Raw genomic sequence first — 22788 nt, 5'->3', positions numbered from 1 at the left:
TCTTTTAACCTCTATAGAAGACAAATGACCTCTCTTACTGTGGTGCAATCTAAGCTTTCCATGGTACGGATATATTCCCATTGTTTGAACATCCACCTGCCTGTCAGCTCATCTAGTGCTGCTTGCCAATGGACCAAAAAAAACAAAACAAAAAAAAAACTGTAGGTCAAAGAGCTCAACATAGGCATACACTTAGCGGCACGAGTGTATTTATGTAAAACAGCCCAATATTAAGCCTTGGAGTTGAATTGATCACATTTCGGCAGCAGATACAGTGGCTCTCTTAACAGAGGACATAGAGCTTCATCCAGTGGCGGCATCCACGGGAGAAAAGGCCTGCTCGGAAGAGCTAGCATGGCACGCGATACAAGCTAGCTGGAGAGACTGTGGATCTGGCAGCTCGTTAAAACGGAAGGCACGTGTTTAAGGCAGCAGTCAGTGTGGCCGTCAGCAGAGTTTTCCACCGTCATGGTCTCGCTTGTTAGACGACACAGGTCACGCCGGCATCCTCCACGTGGCCGCAGTTGGTTTTGCCCCAGCCAGAGAACTTGCACTGGTGGATGGTGTCCTCCTGTCCTGTACAAGCAACATCATCCATCCAGATCAGACCAGTACCTGCACACAGACCAAAGCAGAAGATAAAGAGAGAAAAGCGTGAGGTACAGAGCTCTACGATGGAAATAACTAATCCTACTTATTGTTTTAAAGCCCACGGTTAAGAGTCTCATCGTGAAATATTATGAAGCGTATATTGTTATAATATGGTGTGGAAGCCCTCATGAATGCCAAAGCCTACTCACAGACACGTCAAGAAGATTACACTATTTGGTAATAAAAACAAAAAATTTTTGGCAATATTGCCTAGCTGTAAACTTCTGAATACTTAATGGCTCTGAATGTTAAAAACTGGATCATTTAAACAAGCTCCCAGACCACTCGTCTTTGCAACATATTTCGATGCAGCTTTGGCAGAGAGGTGGTGGAGAACATCCTACATACAGCAACATCTGGATGTGTTCAGACCCGTTCTCCAGTGTTGAGGATAGGGGGACTCAGGAGTTCTCGCTCAGCCCACATGAGAGACAAGAGTTTTTTCTTTTCTCAGTGCTAATGCTGTAACAGTGGCATCTGGAGTCTTGTAACTGGGGAGATAGCCATCATTCTGCTGATGTGCTCTAAATCCTGTTCGCCAAGTGAGCTGATAACAAGTTACGGTGCCATTAGGCGGACACTGGAGTCCATGAGAGAATGCACGTGTGTGTGGGTGTGTGTGTGTGAGCGAGCGAGAGAGGACAGAGAGAGAGAGAGCAAGCGAGAGAGAGAGAGAGAGGGAGAGAGAGAGGACAGAGAGAGAGGGAGAGAGAGATGCATTACATGAGTGTGCAAAAAGCAGTCATTGCAAATCTTACAAATGATACAATGTTTTACCCCTGCAGTGTGTTTTCTTTCTTTAAAGATTTTTTTTTGTTGGCATTTTTGCCTTTATTGGATAGAGGGTAGTGAAGTGGCAGACAGGAAACAAGGGGTGAGAGAGAGCGAGAGAGAGATGGGTACGACATGCAACAAAGGTCACTGGCTGGAATCGAACCAGGGACGTTGTGTTTGTGCAGCATGCACCGTGACCTATTCGGCTACCGAGGCACCTGCAATGTGTTTTCAGCCGCAGTATGGAGAAACCACCTCCTCCCCCACAAAGCGAAAAATAAGATATATTTACACATGAAGGGAGGGGGGGTGGCAGACAAGGGGGAGAGGGACTATGTGATGTTCTGTTCCATCTTACTGCACTTCAGAGTATAGTCTCAGTGCTCATGGCTGCATCATGTGCTGCAGCCATGCGTCCCTCCACCCTATCAGTTACACTGAAGACAAGTCCTTTGGGCCAGATAGGGCATTCCCTTTCTTCCTTCCTCGGACTCTTTCTAACTGTTTGTTACATTTTCCAGACACACTCCTCTGTCCTTAATCTCCCACATTTTCCTCAACCAAATGGAAATAATTTCACGGGCCCGGCAAAATCAGAACAGAAGTTATTTGAAGAATGAAGCAGGGTGGTAGAGGTTAGCCTTTCAAGTCCCATTGTTCCTAATGGATGCTGTGATTTTAGGGATGACAGGAACATATACACTCCCACTTCCGGTGTGGGAAGATGCCGGCGTGAATTCACGTTTGCAGCAGCCACACCCAGCACCGTCCATGCAGTGTCTTTGTCCATGTCTACATTTAAGTTTTGTCTTCGTTTGATGGCTGGGAGAGCTGGCGCTGGATCGGCTGGGAGAGCTTGGTCTGCTGCGTCCTGTGGGCCCAGGGACCACAGCCCTGCCTGGAGCTGTGACCGAGGAGGTAACACCGAGGGCGGTCTGACAGGAGGCGAAAGCGGGGCAGGCTAAGCTAACTGCTAGCCCATGCAGACCGGCAGTTCCAACAGTCATCCTGGCTGGTGTTCGTTCCCTTGGACTGATTTTTTTCTTTTTTTGTTTAGTGCGGATATACGTATTAGTTTAGATATATGTGTTAGTATGTGTTCTTGTAGTGCTTGTAGTTTTTGGATATGTGTTTTTGTCTTTGTGTTGCACTGCTGTGGGCTGGGGGAAACCATGTCTCTGAAACGACCAGTAAAGTGTTCCTGATTCTGGATACCTGAAATATTCAGATTTTCTATCTCTTTTCTTCATGAAAGAACTGTCCAGTACTGTCCAGTTTTTCTTTGACTTTATCGAAGACAGATAGGGTGGGCTTCCATCCTACACTAACCTACACCAATGACAAGGGACAACCGCTATAGCTTTGAAAACAACCACGCGCTTCTTCACAAACATGAATTCACAGGTCGGTCTGACCTTGAACTTGCAGCAAGACTGATCAGAATAATATTAATGGGAATGTTTTGAAATTACTCACTTGAGGCAAAGGGAATTTTACTCTATGTAAAACCCCATTTTCTCAAGCTACATAAACCATCAAACCATCTGGTTTTCTTACAGACGCCCACTGGAGAAAGTTAACAAACAGCACAATCAAATGCGGGGGGTCGGGGGAAGATGTAACTCTATATTTCAGAAATCTTGGCTATATCATGCAAATGAAAAATGTCTTCAAGAACTCGACACAGGCCTACACAGGACATCCCTTTAAGGTGTCAAGGTTTCCTGTTGTGTTGTTTTTTTGTCCTCGGTGTGTGCTCTTACTGCTGTACAGTGGCAGGATGCTGTGTTTACAGAGAAATGGGTGGATCCACAGGAACCCGTCCATAGAGATTTATCACCAGCTGTGGTGAACGTGGCGATGGGAACACTGGCCCTACATGGGCTTTACACTGGCCTGATGGAGCCGGCACCCGGAGAACTGCTGTATGTGTGTGTGTGCACGCGCGCATGTGGGTATGAGCACCTGTGTGTAACTTTGAACATCGGTAAGCATTTTAGAACTGGCATGTTTGCGGCGGCACGGTGGTGCAGTGGTTAGCGCGGTCGCCTCACAGCAAGAAGGTCCTGGGTTCGAGCCCCGGGGTTGTCCAACCTTGGGGGTCGTCCTCTGTGTGGAGTTTGCATGTTCTTCCCGTGTCTGCGTGGGTTTCCTCCGGGTGCTCCGGTTTCCTCCCACAGTCCAAAGACATGTAGGTCAGGTGAATCAGCCGTACTAAATTGTCCCTAGGTGTGTGTGTGTGTGCCGGCCCTGTGATGGCCTGGCGGCCTGTCCAGGGTGTCTCCCCGCCTGCCGCCGAATGACTGCTGGGATAGGCCCCAGCATCCCCGCGACCCTGAGAGCAGGATAAGCGGTTCGGATAACGGATGGATGGATGTTCGTGGTCCTGCCTGTTTCAGCTCGAGCTGTTGTTCTCAAGCACCTTCAGTGCAGCTTCCGTAATCCCAACATGGGCTCACACTGTAACACACCTCTACATGATAGGCAGGAGCTCTGACACCTTGCAAACACCATGAACAGGGGGAGCAAATGCGTATCAGGCAAGCATGCATGGGAAGGGAGGAGGTGTGCAAGGGAAAGCATGTACATGAGGTTGGGGCAGTAGCCAGGGCCAGTGTAGTCCCGCATAAACGCCAGATGTTCCTCTGTGCCTGCTGAGGGATTCATTTAACCTTTCGACTGTTTACACTGGATTTCTGCACACTGTTTTTTTTTCTTTTACTATCTGCATGACACACCAAAACATTTCTCGCAAATACGTTTAGAAAATTAAAACAACATGCGGGAATTCAGGTCAACTAAGCCTCGAGAGTGCTTGAAGGGGCGAGCGAGTCAGTATAAGAGACCAATGAAACGCTTGCTTGGGATTTCACCACCAAATTAGTCATGTCATGACGGTGCAGAATATTTTGCACAAACAAAGAAAGTGAACCAGTTCTGGATACTGTCAAGATCACTTTTTTCTATAATTGACTCTCCAAGGACTTACATCTGCATCCCCTCACTGATGATGGACTCGGACAAACCCCGCTCTCTAGTTTTCAGCTAGAGGAGATGGGAGTAATTCTTCACCTATACAAGCAAACCTGTCCAGGGAAACGACTTGTATTTCATTCTCTTTAATTACTTTTTAACAAGCGGAGCTAAAGGAGAATCCAGCCAACAATGGCTAATCGTGGTTAAACATCCGGCACTTTCTAACATTTGCCTCGAAATCATGCAGTTTTCATCATAGATTAAAAATTCTCTTTTAAGTCGAGAGACACTATGACCTCAGAAAGAGACACAGCAATCGAAGCTATTAACGAGGCTAAGTGAAATATTTCATTCGATTCCCAGACTGGTTGAATTCTGCGAGGGACTGTGGTGGGTGGTTTAGAGAGGCAACAGCAATGATGTTCATCCCTTTGGACAGTTCTCTGGAAACAAGGGGGTACTTTTGCTGATTCTACACATTTATTTGTAAAAACTCTGCCTTGACAGAGGGTTTGAGTGATGTAATGGTGACTGGTGAGCGAGCGAGCGAGAGACAGAGACAGAGAGAGTGAGAGAGAAAGCAAGAGTGAGAGAGAGAGATAGAAAGAGAGAGTGAGTGAAAGTGGGTGAGAGAGAGGGAGCGAGAGCGCATGAGAGTGAGAGACAGAGAGAAAGTGAGAGAGAGAGAGCGAGATAGAAAGAGAGTGAGAGACAGAGAGAAAGTGAGAGATAGAAAGAGAGTAAGAGAGAGAGAGAGAGAGAGAGAGAGAGGTCCCTACCAACACAGCGGCCGGGGAAGGGAAGAAACCCCACATTAAACAGGCCCTGGTTAAGTGTGGTTCTTCTAACTGGGCGTTTGTCAAAGCCAGGAAGACACCCAATCAGTGCACCAGCCAATCGAAGAGAGGAGAAAGACAGCAGCTGTCTAAGCGTAAACTAGTGGTGATTCTGTATGTGGCCAGAGTGTCAGAACAGTTGAGACGCGTATTTTTCAAACACCACATCTCAGTTGCTTTCAAACCCCAAAACACGCTGTGCCAGAAATTGGTCCACCTCAAGGATCAGGTTCCCTGGCACAAACAGAGCAATATAGTGTAGCTGTTAAGTGCCAGGAGGATGGCTGTGACTTGTACTTTGGGGAAACTAAACAGATGCTGGCGAAGAGGATGGCACAACACAGAAGAGCTAACACATCAGGCCAGGACCCCACAGTCTAGTAGATTGTGGAGTCCTGGCTATATTGCTCTGTTTGTGACGGGGGACCTGATCCTTGGGATGGACCAACTTCTGGCGCTGTGTGTTTTGGGGTTTGAAAGCAACTGAGACACGGTGCTTGGAAAATACTCGTCTCAACTGTTCCGACACTCGCGCCACATACGGAGGGGTAAGGGTGGGGTACAGTAAGGGTGGGATACCTGCAGTCAGTTGAGACTGAGGAGGCCACTTAAGGTGAGTGATGAAACGTTTCTCTCTCAATAAACGCTGTTTCCAGATCAACTGATTCATCATTCTTTGATTTTCTTACCTGCATTATTGAACATGCATAAAGGCATAGATTGTTTAACACAATCTTGGAAAGTGAGAGGAGGCCTGAGGAGTGGAGAAGAAGCATACTGGTACCCATTTTCAAGAATAAGGGCGATGTGCAGAACTGTAGCAACTACAGAGGTATAAAGTTGATCAGCCACAGCATGAAGCTATGGGAAAGAGTAATAGAAGCTAGGTTAAGAGGAGAGGTGATGATCAGCGAGCAGCAGTATGGTTTCATGCCAGGAAAGAGCACCACAGATGTGATGTTTGCTTTGAGAATGTTGATGGAGAAGTATAGAGAAGGCCAGAAGGAGTTACATTGTGTCTTTGTAGATTTAGAGGAAGCATATGACAGGGTGCCGAGAGAGGAGGTGTGGTATTGTATGAGGAAGTCGGGAGTTGCAGAGAAGTATGTAGGAGTGGTGCAGGATATGTATGAGGGCAGTGTGACAATGGTGAGGTGTGTGGTTGGAATGACAGATGGGTTCAAGGTGGAGGTGGGAGTACATCAAGGATCTGCTCTGAGCCCTTTCTTGTTTGCCATGTTGATGGACAGGTTGACGGACAAGATCAGGCAGGAGTCTCCGTGGACTATGATGTTTGCGGACGACATTGTGATCTGTAGTGAGAGTAGGGTGCAGGTGGAGGAGAGCCTGGAGAGGTGGAGGTATGCACTGGAGAGAAGAGGAATGAAAGTCAGTAGGAGCAAGACGGAGTACCTATGCTGAATGAGAGGGAGGACAGTGGAATGGTGAGGATGCAAGGAGTAGAGGTGACGAAGGCATAGGAGTTTAAATACTTGGGGTCAACTGTCCAAAGTAACGGGGAGTGCAGAAGAGAGGTGAAGAAGAGAGTGCAGGCAGGGTGGAGTGGGTGGAGAAGAGTGTCAGGAGTGATTTGTGACAGAAGGGTACCAGCAAGAGTTAAAGGGAAGGTTTACAAGATGGTAGTGAGACCAGCTATGTTGTATGGTTTGGAGACAGTGCCACTGATGAAAAGACAGGAGGGGGAGGTGGCGGAGTTGAAGATGATAAGATTTTCATTGGGAGTGATGAAGGACAGGATTAGGAACGAGTACATTAGAGGGACAGCACAGGTTGGACGGTTTGGAGACAAAGCAAGAGAGACAAGGTGGAGATGGTTTGGACATGTGTGGAGGAGAGATGCTGAGTATATTGGGAGAAGGATGCTGAATATGGAGCTGCCAGGGAAGAGGAGAAGAGGAAGGCCAAAGAGGAGGTTTATGGATGTAGTGAGGGAGGACCTGCAGGTGGCTCGTGTGGCAGAGGAAGATGCAGAGGACAGGAAGAGATGGAAACGGATGATCCGCTGTGGCGCCCCCTAACGGGAGCAGCCAGAAGTAGTAGTAGTAGTAGTAGTAGTGGTAGTGGTAGTAGAAAATTATTCTCTGTATGGTTTAAATGTATGATGTACTTATGTGTTTTGATGTGTGTGTGTGTGTGTGTGTGTGTACGTACCCTGTCCAAACCAGCCAGTCTTATGCACCTGAACGGCTCCTTTGAATCCCAGCATCCTACACACAACGTCCCCATCCTTTTTATCCCAGACGTCGTCACACACCGTCCCCCAACGACGCTCATGGAACACCTCCACACGACCCTCGTGAGAGCCTGAACCATTCACCAGCCGCACGAGGCTCTCCTCCACTGCAACAGACACACAAGGGAGGGACACACTCAGGTCAACGTTCAGTGTAAACCAGAGCCAGATCTGCAAATGCACACATGAAAATACACATTGTTGGTGCAGATACTGGCATTTGAATGTAGGTTGTGTACATCAATACCCAGCCAGCTTACATGTGTGTGCTGGCACGTGGGCTTTTGTTCATGCACATGTATTTGTTGAACCTTCCATCCCCCTTTGGAGATGCTGTGTAGAAGAATTGTTGTAAGAAATTGGGCTGCTTGGTTTGCACCAAAAAAAACCCAACAAGAAACAAACTTGTGTCAACAAACATTGTGTTGAGGGAGTGTGTGCGTCTTCTCTAGCCAATATTTACTGGCCTGATGTTGAACTCGTACTAAGCGGATTACTGTCGTAAATGTTTATGACTTCGACGGCACTTTGTAGACCAAACTGAGATGAAAACGGGACTGTTTTCACCATCCAGTTTTTCCGTAAACCAGAGGAACGGTCCTTCCTCCCACAATGAAAAATAAAATAGGACGATATAAATGATAGCACATTTCCTCCCTTCATGCTTTGGTCTGTAAAAAAAAATTACAATTACCGTCATTAGAAAATCACCACTTGTGAGCCTTTATCAGCCAGCTGATTTGGAAGCGAAAAAGCTGCAGATAGGCGCCGAGGAGAAGTAAGGAGTGTAGAGAGGAGAAGTAAGGAGTGTAGGGATGAGAAGTAAGGAGTGTACAGATGAGAAGTAAGGAGTCTGGAGAGGAGAAGTAAGGAGTGTAGAGATGAGAAGTAAGGAGTCTAGAAAGGAGAAGTAAGGAGTCTGGAGAGGAGAAGTAAGGAGTCTAGGGAGGAGAAGTAAGGAGTGTAGAGAGGAGAAGTAAGGAGTGTAGAGAGGAGAAGAGTCTAGAGAGGAGAAGTAAGGAGTGTAGAGAGAAGTAAGGGGTCTAGAGAGGAGAAGTAAGGAGTGTAGAGAGGAGAAGTAAGGAGTGTAGAGAGGAGAAGAGTCTAGAGAGGAGAAGTAAGGAGTGTAGAGAGAAGTAAGGGGTCTAGAAAGGAGAAGTAAGGAGTCTGGAGAGGAGAAGTAAGGAGTCTAGGGAGGAGAAGTAAGGAGTGTAGAGAGGAGAAGAGTCTAGAGAGGAGAAGTAAGGAGTGTAGAGAGAAGTAAGGGGTCTAGAAAGGAGAAGTAAGGAGTCTGGAGAGGAGAAGTAAGGAGTCTAGGGAGGAGAAGTAAGGAGTGTAGAGAGGAGAAGAGTCTAGAGAGGAGAAGTAAGGAGTGTAGAGAGGAGAAGTAAGGAGTGTAGAGAGGAGAAGAGTCTAGAGAGGAGAAGTAAGGAGTGTAGAGAGGAGAAGGCGGTAAGTGAAAGGAGGTGAGATGAGATGAGATGAGATGAGATGAGATGAGATGAGATGAGATTTAGGGGATCCATAACAGAAACTGCAATGTTTGAGATGTACAGGAACTGAAATATTTTTCCGGCAGCAAGATGTATCGCAGATGTTTTGGGGTCCTGATCGGGCCCGGTCTGGCATGGCTTGACATAGTACGTACGGCGTGGCACAGCCCGTCTCTGATGAGGAACAGCTGTTTTGCCGGTCAGCGCTGTGTTCAGCGGAGGCCTACCAGAGGCCCAACTTAAAGCCTCTGACAGTGAGGAGTTTGTACGTCTCCTGTGCAGAATTAGCTCTCACAGCAGAGGAAAGGACTGCTCACCGCCGTGTGACAGGCAGCAGCCCGTTGGGCGGCTGATTTTGGACTCCTGTACAATAAGCGTTTGGTAAATTTGGACTGCTAAACCTGATCGTGGCTTAATCTTTTGTGGATTGTTTTCTCCCCAATTGTACCGGGCCAATTACCCCACTCTTCCGAGCCGTCCCGGTCTCTGCTCCCCCCCCCCTCTGCTGATCCGGGGAGGGCTGCAGACTACCACACGCCTCCTCCCATACATGTGGCGTCGCCAGCCGCTTCTTTTCACCTGACAGTGAGGAGTTTCACCAGGGGGGCATAACGTGTAGGAGGATCACGCTATTCCCCCCCTCCCCCCTGAACAGGTGCCCCGACCAACCAGAGGAGACACTGGTGCAGCGACCAGGACACACGCCCACATCCGGCTTCCCACCCGCAGACACGGCCAATTGTGTCTGTAGGGACGCCTGATCAAGCCGGAGGCAACACGGGGATTCGATCCGGCGATCCCCATGTTGGTAGGCAACGGAACAGACCGCTACGCTACCCGGACGCGTGATGGTGATTTTTAGTGATGAATTAATTTCCTGGTATGCTACTTTTCTATTTCGAGATTCAGGATTATTTGTTACGTCTCAGTATACAAGTACAAGAGAGTAAAGTTATCGAGCCTCGGCTCCTCGACACTGCAGCTACAAAACAACTACAAAACAACAACAAAACAGAACAAACAGCAGTAATAATAATAATAAATAGTGTGTGGTGTATATAAGGTGCTGTGTGTGTGTGTGTGTGTGTGTGTGTGTGTAGGCCCAGCCTTAATAAATGTGCATATGTGTGTAGTTGTTCATATATTTGTGTGTGTTTGTGTATGCCAAGCTAATTCTGTGTGTGTGTGTGTGTGTGTGTGTGTAAACTGATGATCCGCTGAAGACCACAGGTCAGCACCAGTCAGTCCGGCACCAGGCTTAGTGTCTTTAATGTTCTTTGTTCAAAAGCCAGGCTGCTTGGTGGAAGAAGCTGTTCTGGAGCCTCCTGGTCCAGGCTTTGAGGCTGCGGTACTGCTTGCCTGATGGTAGCAGCTGGAACAGTCCATAGTTGGGGTGGCTGGGGTCTTTGATAATCCTGTAGGCTTTGCTGACACAGAGTCCATTGTACATGTCCTGGATGGAGGGAAACTCACATCCACTGATGTCCTGGGCCATCCACACAACCCTCTGCAGCGTTTTGTGGTTGTGGGCAGTTCCCATGCCAGGTGGTGGTGCATCCATTCAGGACGCTCTCGGCTGTGCCTCTGTAGGAGGCCCGTAGAATCCTGGGCCCCATGCCGAACTTCTTCAGTCGCCTGAGGTGAAAGAGGCATCGCTGTGCCTTTTCACCACATGACTGGTGTGTTCATCCCAGGTGAGGTCCTCGGTAATGTGAACACCAAGGAACTTGAAGCTCTTGACCCTCTCTGCAGCAGACCCGTTGATGGTGATGGGGTCCAGCCTCCCCCCTCTCTTCCTGTAGTCCGCAATCAGCTCCTTGGTTGTGTCGACGTTGAGAGAGAGGTTATTCTCCTGGCACCCCTTTGTTAGATTGTTGAACGCTCCCCTGTATGCCGTCTCATCGTTGGTGATCAGGCCAGTCACCGCCGTGTCGTCAGCAAACTTTATCACCAAGTTGGAGCGACGTGTGGCCACGCAGTCATGGAGTAGAGGAGGGGACTCAGGATGCAGCCCTGGGGGGTGGGGGGGGCTCCAGTGTTGAGGGTCAGCGGGACAGGGGTTTTGGACCCCATCCTCACCACCTGGCGTCGGCTCGACAGGAGGTTCAGGATCCAGCTGCGCAGGCTGGGGTTGAGTCCTAAGTCCCTGAGCTTGGTGTAGAGTCTGGAGGGGGACTATGGTATTGAATACTGAGCTGTAGTCTACAAACAGCCTTCTCACATAGCAGTTCCTTTCTTCCAGGTGGGTGAGGGCGGTATGGAGTGTAGTGGCTATCGCGTCATCAGTGGATCTATTTTGTCGGTAGGCAAATTGGTGGGGGTCCAGGGTGGGCAGTAACATGCTACAGACTATTATATTTCATATTTCTTAGTTCCTCCTGGTCACTCCATTAGTAACTGCTATCCTACAATACACATTATGTATCTTCACTTTTTATTTCAAAGGCCCAAACCCTAATTGTAGTCCGTTCCCTCATAGCACCTGGGCCGGATCCGCCCACAGTCCGGCAGATCTGCATAGGAATCACATCCGCCCATAGACCGCCCTGCGCCGATTCCGGCAGATCATTATAGCAATCACAGCCGCTCCTAGACCGCCCCGCATGTACCGCAGAGCTGTACCGGCTTTGGGCCGCACCTGGCCCAAAGCCGGTACAGGTCCATAAGCCGGATCCACGCCGGTATTGGCCCGTTGTGCAAAAAGACCGTTTTGCAGATCCGCACCAGTTGCTGTGATACATCCGGCCCGGATCTGGCCCAGTTTCATTTTGCTGTCTGTCAGCGATATACACCTGGCTAACCCACTATGAGCTGTAATTGCACCATGTGTTATTGGACTACAGTGACTTAAAGAAGTAATCACTTTTTTTCTTTCTAGTGTATTTAAGCCAAGACAAAGGTGGGTACACTCAATTTCACACTCGTGGACAGGAAAGTGGTCTGTTTCAGGTCTTAGCTCCACAACCTCTGCTGACGTGAGAGGGCATGGGTCGAGCACCATTACTTCCCACTGTCGCAGAACAATCTGAGGTAAATCAGAAACACTGTCGTTTCATATCATGCACTTGTGCACATGAAATGATACGAAACATGGTTTCCCCCAGCCCACAACAGTGCAACACAAAGACACAAACACACATCCAAAAACTACAAGAACTACAAGAACACATATAGCCAAAGTAACACATATATATCTAAACTAAAATCATTGTCCAGGAGAACGAACGCCAGCCAGGATGACTGTCAGAACTGCTGGTATGCATGGGCTAGCAGTTAGTTTAGCCTGCCCCACTTCTGTGTCCTGTCAGACTGCCCTCAGTGTTTACTCTTCGGGCGCAGCTCCGGTCAAGGCCGTGGTCCTTGGGCTCACAAGATGCAGCAGACCAAGCTCCCTCAGTTGATCCAATGCCAGTTCCCCAGCCAGACACCCTCGACACACCTCCCTGCACTTCACACGACGACACTAAAAGCACAGTCAAGGCCAGGCGAGGCCGCTGCCAGACCGCCATCGGCATTATCAGAACTGCCGGTCTGCATGGGCTAGCAGTTAGCTTATCCTGCCCCACTTCTGCGTCCTGTCAGACCGCCCTCGGTGTTACCTCTTCGGTTGCAGCTCCAGGCAGGGCCGTGGTCCCTGGGCCCACAGGACGCAACAGACCAAGCTCTCCCAGCTGATCCAGTGCCAGCTCTCCCAACCATCAAACCAAGACAAAACTTAAACGCAGAAGTGGACAAAGACACTGCAGGGACAGCACTGGGTGAGGCTGCTGCAAACGTGAATGTGAGCCACCATCTTCCCACACCGGAAACAGTAAAGTTAGAATGGCTTGTTCAAGGGTATAACAATCCTACTAGAAAGGAGATTCACACGTTGAAATAAGTGGGCATGTAAGTGGACAACTTGTAGCAGTATAGAAAGCTGTACATGCTACATGTCCTAAAACTGCGCAGCAGCTGCACCCATATAAGCGATGTGATTTATCACCTTACAGGACTCGTAAAGGAAATGAGATGTATAGAGGTAGGCCGAAGCGCACACACATATGCACACACACACACAGTTCACATCATATGAGCTCAGCTCCAGTATTTTGGATGGATGCTTGGTGTGGAGATATTTATGCTGTGTGTGACACACTGATGACAATATACTATAGCGCAAGGGCACACATTATCTAGACAGGATATTAACCTCAGCAGACCAACATAAATTTGTTCTGTTTACCGTTTCACTCTGATTATACAGTACTGTACTTGGTATTCTAGTAGCTCATCATAATTCCATATCCACCACAAGATTAGACTATCATATCTGCCAGAGATTCTTGAATCATACCCTTTTCAAACCAACAGTAGACACTGAGCTATTTTTCAACTTCCTATGTTCTTGTAAAAAGACAGAAGAGAGGGGAAAATGGTAAAGATAGTGAAGAAAGGGAGAATACGACAACAGCAGCCAACACAACACGCATTATTGAATCTGCTATGAGATAAATGGGTCGCCCTGGCCACCTCATATAAGTTGTACGTTTGAAAGCACTGCTAGTTCTGCAACGCGCCATCTAGCATTAGCATGTTGACTACAGCACCATTTGGGTGAAGCCGAGCATCCGTGGACCAGCACCGTTGTCCCTCTATGAAAACTATTACTACGCTGCAGAAGCAGCTGTAACGGACCTAAACACGGACAGATGGCTATCACAACAACCGATCCAAATTACGCTGCACTTTTTCGCACAGTCAACCGTGAGATTCTCAGACCATTCCCCCTCCCTCGTTCTTTTTCTCCCCGTGCCTTTCATCCTTTCATCCCTCTCCCCCTTCTTTAGTGACTGAGGCTGCCCACTGTGACATAGTCTCGGGACGGGGGGGGGTTAGGGTTAGGATAATCAGAACCATATTTCGCAGACATGTATTTCTCTGCCATGGGAAGCTTGCCATCAGACCTGGGCTATGATGGATCTGCACTGTGGTCTTAAACGTTCTCTCTGATGGTGGTGCATGGGATCTTTCTAGACAGGTAATCAAACAACATCAAAGGAAGACTCATTGTTGAATAAAGTTAATCAGGCATGACTTTTCCACCACATATGCAGCATATATCTAACTATGACACAGTCTGTTGCAGCTGGTGGGTAGTATTGTAGTCTTACCATTAGAGAGAACATGCTTTAAGTGTTACGTCTTAGGTTTAATCAAAGTGAGAACAAAGTCTCCTCCCAAAGTGTCCTTGAGCAAAAGATTGCTCAATCTGGTAACTCAGTTCAAGGAACTCAAGATAAGAGTTAGTTGATCAATGTAGTGCCTGTTTGAACAGCATTCCCCCTGAAAGATAGACACAGGGTTCACAACTGGATTAAGGTGGTAGCCTTCTTTGTCTGTGCCATATGCACAAAGAGGAATTCTCCTGAAGGAGATATCCACCAGTGGAAAAAAGAGACTCCTACTCCTAACTAAATGGACTGACAAAACTGAAGGTAAGTTACAGTACTTTTATTTATTTATCTTTTATTTCCCCCCTTTTCTCCCCAATTGTACTTGGCTAATTGCCCAACTCTTCCGAGCCATACCGGTCGCTGCTCCACCCCCTCTGCCAATTCAGGGAGGACTGCAGACTACCACATGCCTCCTCCAATACGTGGAGTCGCCAGCCGCTTCTTTTCACCTGACAGTGAAGAGTTTCACCAGGGGGACATAGTGTGTGAGAGGATCACGCAATCCTCCAGCCCCCCCCCCCCCGAACAGAAGCCCCGACCGACCAGAGGAGGCGCTAGTGCAACGACCAGGACGCATACCTACATCCGGCTTCCCACCCACAGACACGGCCAATTGACCTTTCGCAAAGTCCCGCCCCCCTTAGTTACTGTTGCTATGCCCGTCAAGCGTTTCAGAACTATCCAGGAAGTAGCCGGAAAACACCAAAACATGAAGGAAGAAATCAGCGCATTGTGTGGGTAAAAGTAACAGTAATAAGACGTTAGCTGTATTAGCTATCAATAATAGCTAGTAGCAAGCTTAGCTTGGAGCAGACAGGTATTTTTGTTGATTTTGGATGGATTAAGCTGGCCATGGGGTCTGCTATACTGCCAAATCTATTGCCGACATTGCGCTTCTTGCGTTCTGGGTTTTGGGAAGGGAAAGAAAAGTACACCCCCTCCAAACTTTTCAGATATCTAGTATCCAATTTGCAGATCCCATAGGCACACCGTTTCAGCATTTTGTTGTGTGTTTGAAAGCTTGATGGACCTCCCTCACATAGAAACCGTTGCTAAGGTAGGATTGGACAAGCACCAGTCTGGGGCGGTACTTTGCGAAAGGTCAATAGTGTCTGTAGGGATGCCCGACCAAGCCGGAGGTAACACGGGATTAGAACCCCCGATCATCGTAGGCAACGGAGTAGACCACCACGCTACCCGGACACCCTGTGGCAGGTTGGTTTATATTAAAGATCCAGTCCAATGAAAATCATGTTTTCCAATGTCATAGTATTTGTTACCGGAGGGTTTGTTAATGTAAGTTAACAACAATGTTAGAAGTGATGTTGTTGTGGAAATATAATTAACACCCTTGAGAAACTCTTCTCCTGGTTGTCAACATAATTAAACCGTTTCAGAAAACCAATCTGCTTCTTACTACTGATTACATGTCTAATACTCTGACTTGATAGGACAGCCCATTAACTGTCACCATCAGTTGGTTTGTTTCTGAATAGTTGCTTGCCAACATCATGCTAGTTAGTGTGAGCTAGCTAGCTATCTATAGGCGGGTTTCCATGAACCTGCTTAACGCTCACTTTGAAATTACGACGCTAAAAACGAGTAATGGAAACACATGTATTTCATAAAACGTCAAATACAGAAAAAAAGTTCATACACTCATGAGGTGTTTTTTTCCCCACAGATGATTCGGAAAAGCAATATTTCGTAAATTGAAATGGGAAAACGTTTTTCACATTTAAGTCAAGGTAGCCAGTTTATAAGAGTGGTAGCTATGTGCTTCTTGGTGGGGACTGGCTCCCTCACGCATGATACTGCAGGTGCCATGAGGGGTACTATTGCGTTGCATAACTCATCAAATGTTAAGCGGGTCATTCTGTTTCCGCTTCTGGTGTGGGAGGATGGCGGGGCGACTTGACGTTTGCAGGGACCTCACCCACTACCAGTGTGGGGAGATGGCGGCGTGAATTCACGTTTGCAGCGGCCTCACCCAGTACCGTCCATGTAGTGTCTTTGTCCACGTCCACGTCTGCGTTTAAGTTTGTCTTGGTTTGATGGCTGGGAGAGCTGGTGCTGGATCGGCTGGGAGAGCTTGGTCTGCTGCGTCCTGTGGGCCCAGGGACCACGGCCCTGCCTGGAGCTGTGACCGAGGAGGTAACACCGAGGGTGGTCTGACAGGACGCGGAAGCGGGGCAGGCTAAGCTAACTGCTAGCCCATGCAGACCGGCAGTTCTGATAACACCAAGGGGGGTCTGGCGGCGGCGGCCTAGCCTGGCGTTGACTGTGGTGTTTTTGGTGTCGTTGTGTGGAGTACGGGAAGGTGTGTCGAGAGTATCTGGCATGGGAGAGCTGGTGTTGGATCGGCTGGGGAGCCTGGTCTACTGCATCCGGTGAGCCGAAGGACCACGGCCCCTGCCTGGAGCTGCGCCCGGGGAGGAAGCACCGAGGGCGGTCTGACAGGACGCAGAAGCGGGGCAAGCTAAGCTAACTGCTAGCCCATGCAGACCGGCAGTCCGACAGACATCGTGGCTGGCATTCGTTCCCTTTGACAGTGATTTTTTATTTTTGTTTCGCTTGGACATATGTGTTAGTTTAGATTTATGTGTTCGTTAGTATGTGTGCTCTTGAAGTTCCTGTAGTTTTTGGATATGAGCTTTTGTCTTTGTGTTGCACTGCTGTGGGCTGGGGGAAACGACGTTTCATTTCATGCCCGGAAGGAGGTGCATGGAATGAAATGACAAAGTGTTCCTGATTCCTGAAGTTTTGGACCCACAAGACATTTCTAAAATCATTGTGGACAATGACCTCCCATAAATCCCTGATGCGTAGCTGCTGCCAAATACAAGGTGTTTGCCTTTCCGCTTAAAAAATGACTCACCTAACTTTAATATTACGCAATAAAGGTTGTCCGAGTGTTTCTAACTCATTCTTTGTTGTCCACGACAGCAACGTCAAACATGCCTGTGTGAGCCGAGCTGAAAGAACACTGCTGTAACCACTTCTTTGTTTTCTGACACAATATGCTAAACCAAACCCAGCTGGCGGGATCGAGACTAGTTCCCATTTAATGGAAAGCAAAACGCTCAGACGTTAACTTAATACTGATGCTTCTGAGAACCTTATCTTATCTTGCGTCATCTGGGGATCCCGGAGTCTGTCATGGTACACGTCTACCTTGCAGACTGTACTTTTTTTGTGCCCCCCCATTTTCCTCCCCAGTTGTACTTGGCCAATTACTCCACTCTTCCGAGCCATCCCGATCACTGCTCCACCCCCTCTGCCGACCCGAGGAGGGCGGCAGACTACCGCATGCCTCCTCCCATACATGTGGAGACACCAGCCACTTCTTTTCACCTGACAGTGAGGAGTTTCACCAGGGGGACGTAGCGCGTGGGAGGATCACGCTGTTCCCCCCAGTTCCCCCTCCCACCTTAACAGGTGCCGCGACCGACCAGAGGAGGAGCTAGTGCAGCGACCAGGACACATGCCCGCATCCGGCTTCCCACCCGCAGACACGGCCAGTTGTGTCTGTAGGGCTGCCCGACCAAGCCATCAGTAACACGGGGATTCGAACAGCCGATCCTCGCGTTGGTAGGCAACATAATAGACCATTACGCCACCCGGACGCCTTAGCAGACTGTACTCAACTGGTAATGTACCGTCAAACTGTGTCTGCAAAGTGCAGCATTTCCAACGGAGGCTTGCAGAACTCAATCCAAGGCACCTTCTGCAGAACCTGCTTGGCTCTGTCCGTACATTTCAGCACCTCCCCTGGAGAACGTCAGCGAGGAAAGCGTATCTCCTCCAGTGTGATGTCTGCCAGCTTTTCCTCTGCAGTCTCACAGCTTCTACATTCACTTTGCAGAGCTGGCCAGCAGGTCCGGTCACAAAGTAAACCAGGTCCCTCCCTAGCTCGCACACATTGTTCCACACAGCCCTGTTTTTGAGCAAGCCAAACAACACGTTTTCTTCTACATTAATGGCACAAATTAAGTATGAACAACGACTATTTTCATTAAGTATAGTATAAGAATAAAGACCGAGTCTTAGCGACCACGACCATTATAGTATCGTGCTGTCAACACCTCCCGAAAGGCCAGAGCATGGACTGACGTTACTCCCATTTACCTGGCAGATTGAAAACCTGGCCAGGAGTGCTGAGGGGAAGTTGACTGCATGGTAGTCGGATAATACTTCACCATTTCAGCCTGTTCACAGCGCATTCTCCAGGAAAGACCTTTCTCTGTGGCTTTGCCTTCTATCATGTTCTACTTGGTTCTGTTTTGTTTTAAATCCTTTGTTGCTTCGTTTCTCTTTCCCCTCCCCCACAGTCTTTGGCATGCATGTTAGCAAACTCTAGAAATAATGGTTTGTAATCAGAGTTGAAAGTCAAATCAACGTCATTCAGTCCTCGGGTGACGAAAGAGTGTCCGTGCGTATGTTTGTGCGAGTGTGAGTGCATGAATGGACGTTTATTCATGGGTTTCACGCACGAATTGAACTTGCGGTGTGTGTGTGTGTGAGACTGAATTGTTTCTCGGCCTCAGAGGTGGTGGTTTGGGGGTTGACAGCACAACAGAGCTTACACTTTGGAGCACGCATTTGTTCAGCTTAGGCCCTTTTCTTGTGGGTCACCGCACGAAATTAAAAATTCATTTTGTTGTCTCAGGGTTAAAGTAAATGTCACATTTTTGTCTCAAGCTAAACCGTTGCAGAGCCCCAACTGGATACACTTAAGATCCCCGTAGCCGCAGCGGCTCGCTGTAAAAACAACCTGTCAAGCCTCAAACCCACTACACCTTCTGCTGGACCTGCGGGGCCTACGTTCAAAATGTCAGTTACCACTGCTCAAAGCCAGAGGGGTGTGTGTGTGTGTGTGATCTTGCAGCAAACACACATATTATGCATGCACTCACACGCGTGCACACACGTGTACGTGCATGCCTGCATGCATGTATTAGTCCCAGACTCAGCTGCTCTTTGGCTTCTTTTGTGCCTCGTTTGTTCTCTCTGCTGCAGCCTTTTACTCTATAATTTGTGGGTGTCTGTGTATGTGTATTCGTTTATGATGCATATCTATCTATCTATCTATCTATCTATCTATCTATCTATCTATCTATCTATCTATCTATCTATCTATCTATCTATCTATATAATGCAGTTTAGTCAAGTACATTTTCTGAGACAGCATACAAGCCTGTTTCATGTTATAGCTTGCCATACCCACATCCGGCTTCCCACCCGCGGACATGGCCAATCGTGTCTGTAGGGACGCCCGACGAAGCCGGGGGTAACACGAGGATTCGAACTGGCGATCTCCGTGTTGGTAGGCAACGGAATAGACCGCTACACCACCCGGACGCCCGTCGCTGGCAAATCTGAAAACCTTCGTGTCTGCGGTGGGTTTTCTCCGGATGCTCCGGTTTCCCCCACCATCAGAATGACATGCATGCTAGGGTCAGTACTCCTGTCTGTGCCCCTGACCGAGGCAGGGCAAGACGAACCGGAGCTGGTCCCCGGGGGCTGCAGGGCGGCCGCCCACTGCTCCTAGCTGCACAGCTAGGATTGGTTAAATGCAGAGGGTAATTTCCCCACGGGGATCGATAAGGTATCTCACAATCAAAATAAATCAAAAACAAATAAACCTGGATCATTCCCAACTCAAAGCCTCATCCCTAAGGAAAGGCAGCACATGTGAAACTACCACCCTCGTTGCTGGTGGCGACAATGGCGAGACAGCTCAAAACCCACTTGACATAAATCCCATCCGCCATCACACTACTTACTCCTTCAAGAACACCGCCACTGCTTTGTTAACCCGATAGGATCACAGCCCACGTGTCTGCCAACAGCCCGAGGCGCGTTCTCCACCATGTTGCTGTTACCTGGCACACACCTGGTCCCGTGGCGCAGCGTCAACTCCTCTCCTCCTCCAGCTCCTAATGCTGCGGCCATGACGGCCAGCTCTCCAAACAAAAACCTTCCGCCTCTTTCAGCACGTAAACCACTAAAAACACTTCACATCCACCACCCATCAAAGAAAGACACCCAGACACGGCCAACTGTGTCTGGTAGGGCCGTCCGACCAAGCCGGAGGTAACACGGGGATTCGAACCGGTGATCCCCGCGTTGGTAGGCAACGCAATAGACCGCTACACCACCCGGACGCCCGCCAGCTGCTTCTTTTCACCCGACCGAGGAGGCGCTAGCGCAGCGACCAGGACACATACCCACATCCGGCTTCTCACCTGTAGGGACGCCCGACCAAGCCGGAGGTAACACGGCCTCATCCACCCGCCTGCACGTTCAAGTTCCACCTCAGGTTCAGGTTCAGGTTCATTTATCCACCGCAGTGCAGAGCCCGACCCTCTCAAACCCGCCGGAATAACTGAATAAGCTGAGCCTGAACTGACATGTCTGGGTCGAGCCTGACAGGGTTCGGGGTCGACAATTACAAACTGTAGTGTTCAGACATTCATACTTTCCCGCATAACGAGTTTTAAGAATGAGTCTCGTCTATTCCGTTGCCTAACAACAGGGGGATCGGCGGTTCGAATCCCCGTGTTACCTCCGGCTTGGTCGGGCGTCCCTACAGACACAACTGGCCGTGTCTGCGGGTGGGAAGCCAGATGTGGCTATGTGTCCTGGTCGCTGCACTAGCGCCTCCTCTGGTCAGTCGGAGCGCCTTCTTCAGAGGGGAGGGGGAACCGGGGGGAATAGCGTGATGCTCCCACGCGCTACGTCCCCCTGGTGAAACTCCTCACTTTCAGGTGAAACGAAGCGGCTGGCGACTCCACACGTATGGGAGGAGGCGTGTGGTGGTCTGCAGCCCTCCCCGGATCGGCAGAGGGGGCGGAGCAGCGACTGGGACGGCTCGGAAGAGTGGGGCGATTGTTCGGATACCATTGGGGAGAAAAAGGGGGCAACATTTCCACCTGGCGCCACGTGCGCTTGCCGCATGCATGCCACTGTAGTGATGTAAAACGAGTTACCCACAACAGACTCTTTCTTAAATGCAATACATCAGGTCAGGGGTCTGAAGGCTTTCAGGCAGATCATCATCATCATCATCATCATCATCATCATCCGGATAATAACCTTTATTTACACAGCACTTTTTAAAAAGCTGTTGTGCGTCACAACAGAGCGGGATGGAAATAAAAGCAAAGTGAGCTGGCGCGTGGGATGATTTATTTTATTTCTACCAGTGCGTCAAATGTTATGTGACAGCGTTAAAATCAGGCTGGAGTGGAAAGGAGGTCTCTTTTTGTTAAATGCCCGTTGGCTTGACTCCTCTCTCCTCGCGTTTCTGTACGTGCTTATTTCTGTAATCGGGACATGTGCACGCCACGTGGCTGGTCTGGGATGAAGGTGGAGTGGTTTTAAGTGATTAACACGGGCTATTTCACCCAGGACCAGGACCCGGGTACCACCAAAACACTCTATTCCCTGAGCACACAGACTTGGCTGAGTCTCTCTCCTTAAACCACAGCTGAAGGTGCAGACTGGTATTACCGCAGTAAAAGTGAAATACTGTCAAAGAGCCAGACAGTGAAAGCCAGTATGGGGTCTTGCGTTTTGGCTTTTGGGAAGGGAAAGAAAGTTACACTCCCTTCCAAACTTTTCGGATATCTAGTATCCGATTTGCAGGTTCCGTGCCAAAACGGCCTACGGGACCTGGTTTTGCTGAAAGCCTGACAAGCCCTGTTCTGAGGTGGTACTTTGCAAAAGGTCAATTACATTTCCTGGACTGGCTGACAGGATATGGTTTTTATGCTGCGCTCTTTATAAAAGGATTTGCGCATGAAATCACCTGTATTATTATGGAGATTCAGTAATAACAAACTGTCATCCATATATTTGTGACGTGAAATGAAGGAGTTCAAGTATCTCGGGGTCTTGTTCAGGAGCGAGGGTAGGATGGAGCGGGAGATGGACAGGTGGATTGGTGCAGCATCAGCAGTAATGCGGACGCTATACCGCACCGTTGTGGTGAAGAAGGAGCTCAGCCGGGAGGCAGAGCTCTCAATTCAGTCTTGGTTCCAACCCTCACCTATGGTCAGGAGCTTTGGGTGGTGACCGAAAGGGGGAGATCGCGGATACAAGCGGCTGAAATGAGTTTCCTCCGTAGGGAGTCTGGGCTCAGCCTTAGAGATAGGGTGAGGAGCTCGGACATCCGGAGGGAGCTCAGAGTAGAGCCGCTGCTCCTTCACGTCGAAAGGAGCCAGTTGAGGTGGTTCGGGCATCTGATCAGGAGGCCTCCTGGGCGCCTTCCTTTGGAGGTTTTCCGGGCAGGCCCAACAGGGAGGAGACCCCGGGGTAGACCCAGAACTCGCTGGAGGGACTACATGTCCAATCTGGCCTGGGAACGTCTTGAGATCCCCCAGGAGGAGCTGGAGGGCGTTGCTGGGGAGGGGGACGTCTGGAGTGCCCTACTTAGCTTGCTGCCACCGCGACCCGACCCCGGAGAAGCGGCTGATGATGATGAATGAACATATATTGTTGTTCTTCTCACTGTAATGGTGTAAGAAGGAATGTGAACCTAGAATAAATTGATTTTAGCAGCCTCAAACCTCTTAAACCTGTTA

General features: G+C 49.0%; 1 protein-coding gene across 1 annotated transcript in view; it reads right to left on the bottom strand.

Annotated features, from left to right (window-relative positions):
* Positions 1 to 204: 204 nt before the first annotated feature.
* Positions 205 to 22788, bottom strand: part of scara5 (scavenger receptor class A, member 5 (putative)) — a 68047-nt gene continuing 45463 nt past the window's right edge. The window contains exons 8-9 of the mRNA XM_056295066.1: positions 7410 to 7598; positions 205 to 615 (exon numbers count right to left, since the gene is read on the bottom strand). Coding sequence (XP_056151041.1) covers positions 482 to 615; positions 7410 to 7598 — 323 coding nt within the window. The 3' untranslated portion in view covers positions 205 to 481. The remainder of the gene's footprint in view (positions 616 to 7409; positions 7599 to 22788) is intronic.

Source organism: Lampris incognitus, chromosome 15, assembly GCF_029633865.1.
Source record: "Lampris incognitus isolate fLamInc1 chromosome 15, fLamInc1.hap2, whole genome shotgun sequence".
NCBI lineage: Eukaryota > Metazoa > Chordata > Actinopteri > Lampriformes > Lampridae > Lampris > Lampris incognitus.
This window is presented reverse-complemented; position numbering and strand designations above follow the sequence as displayed.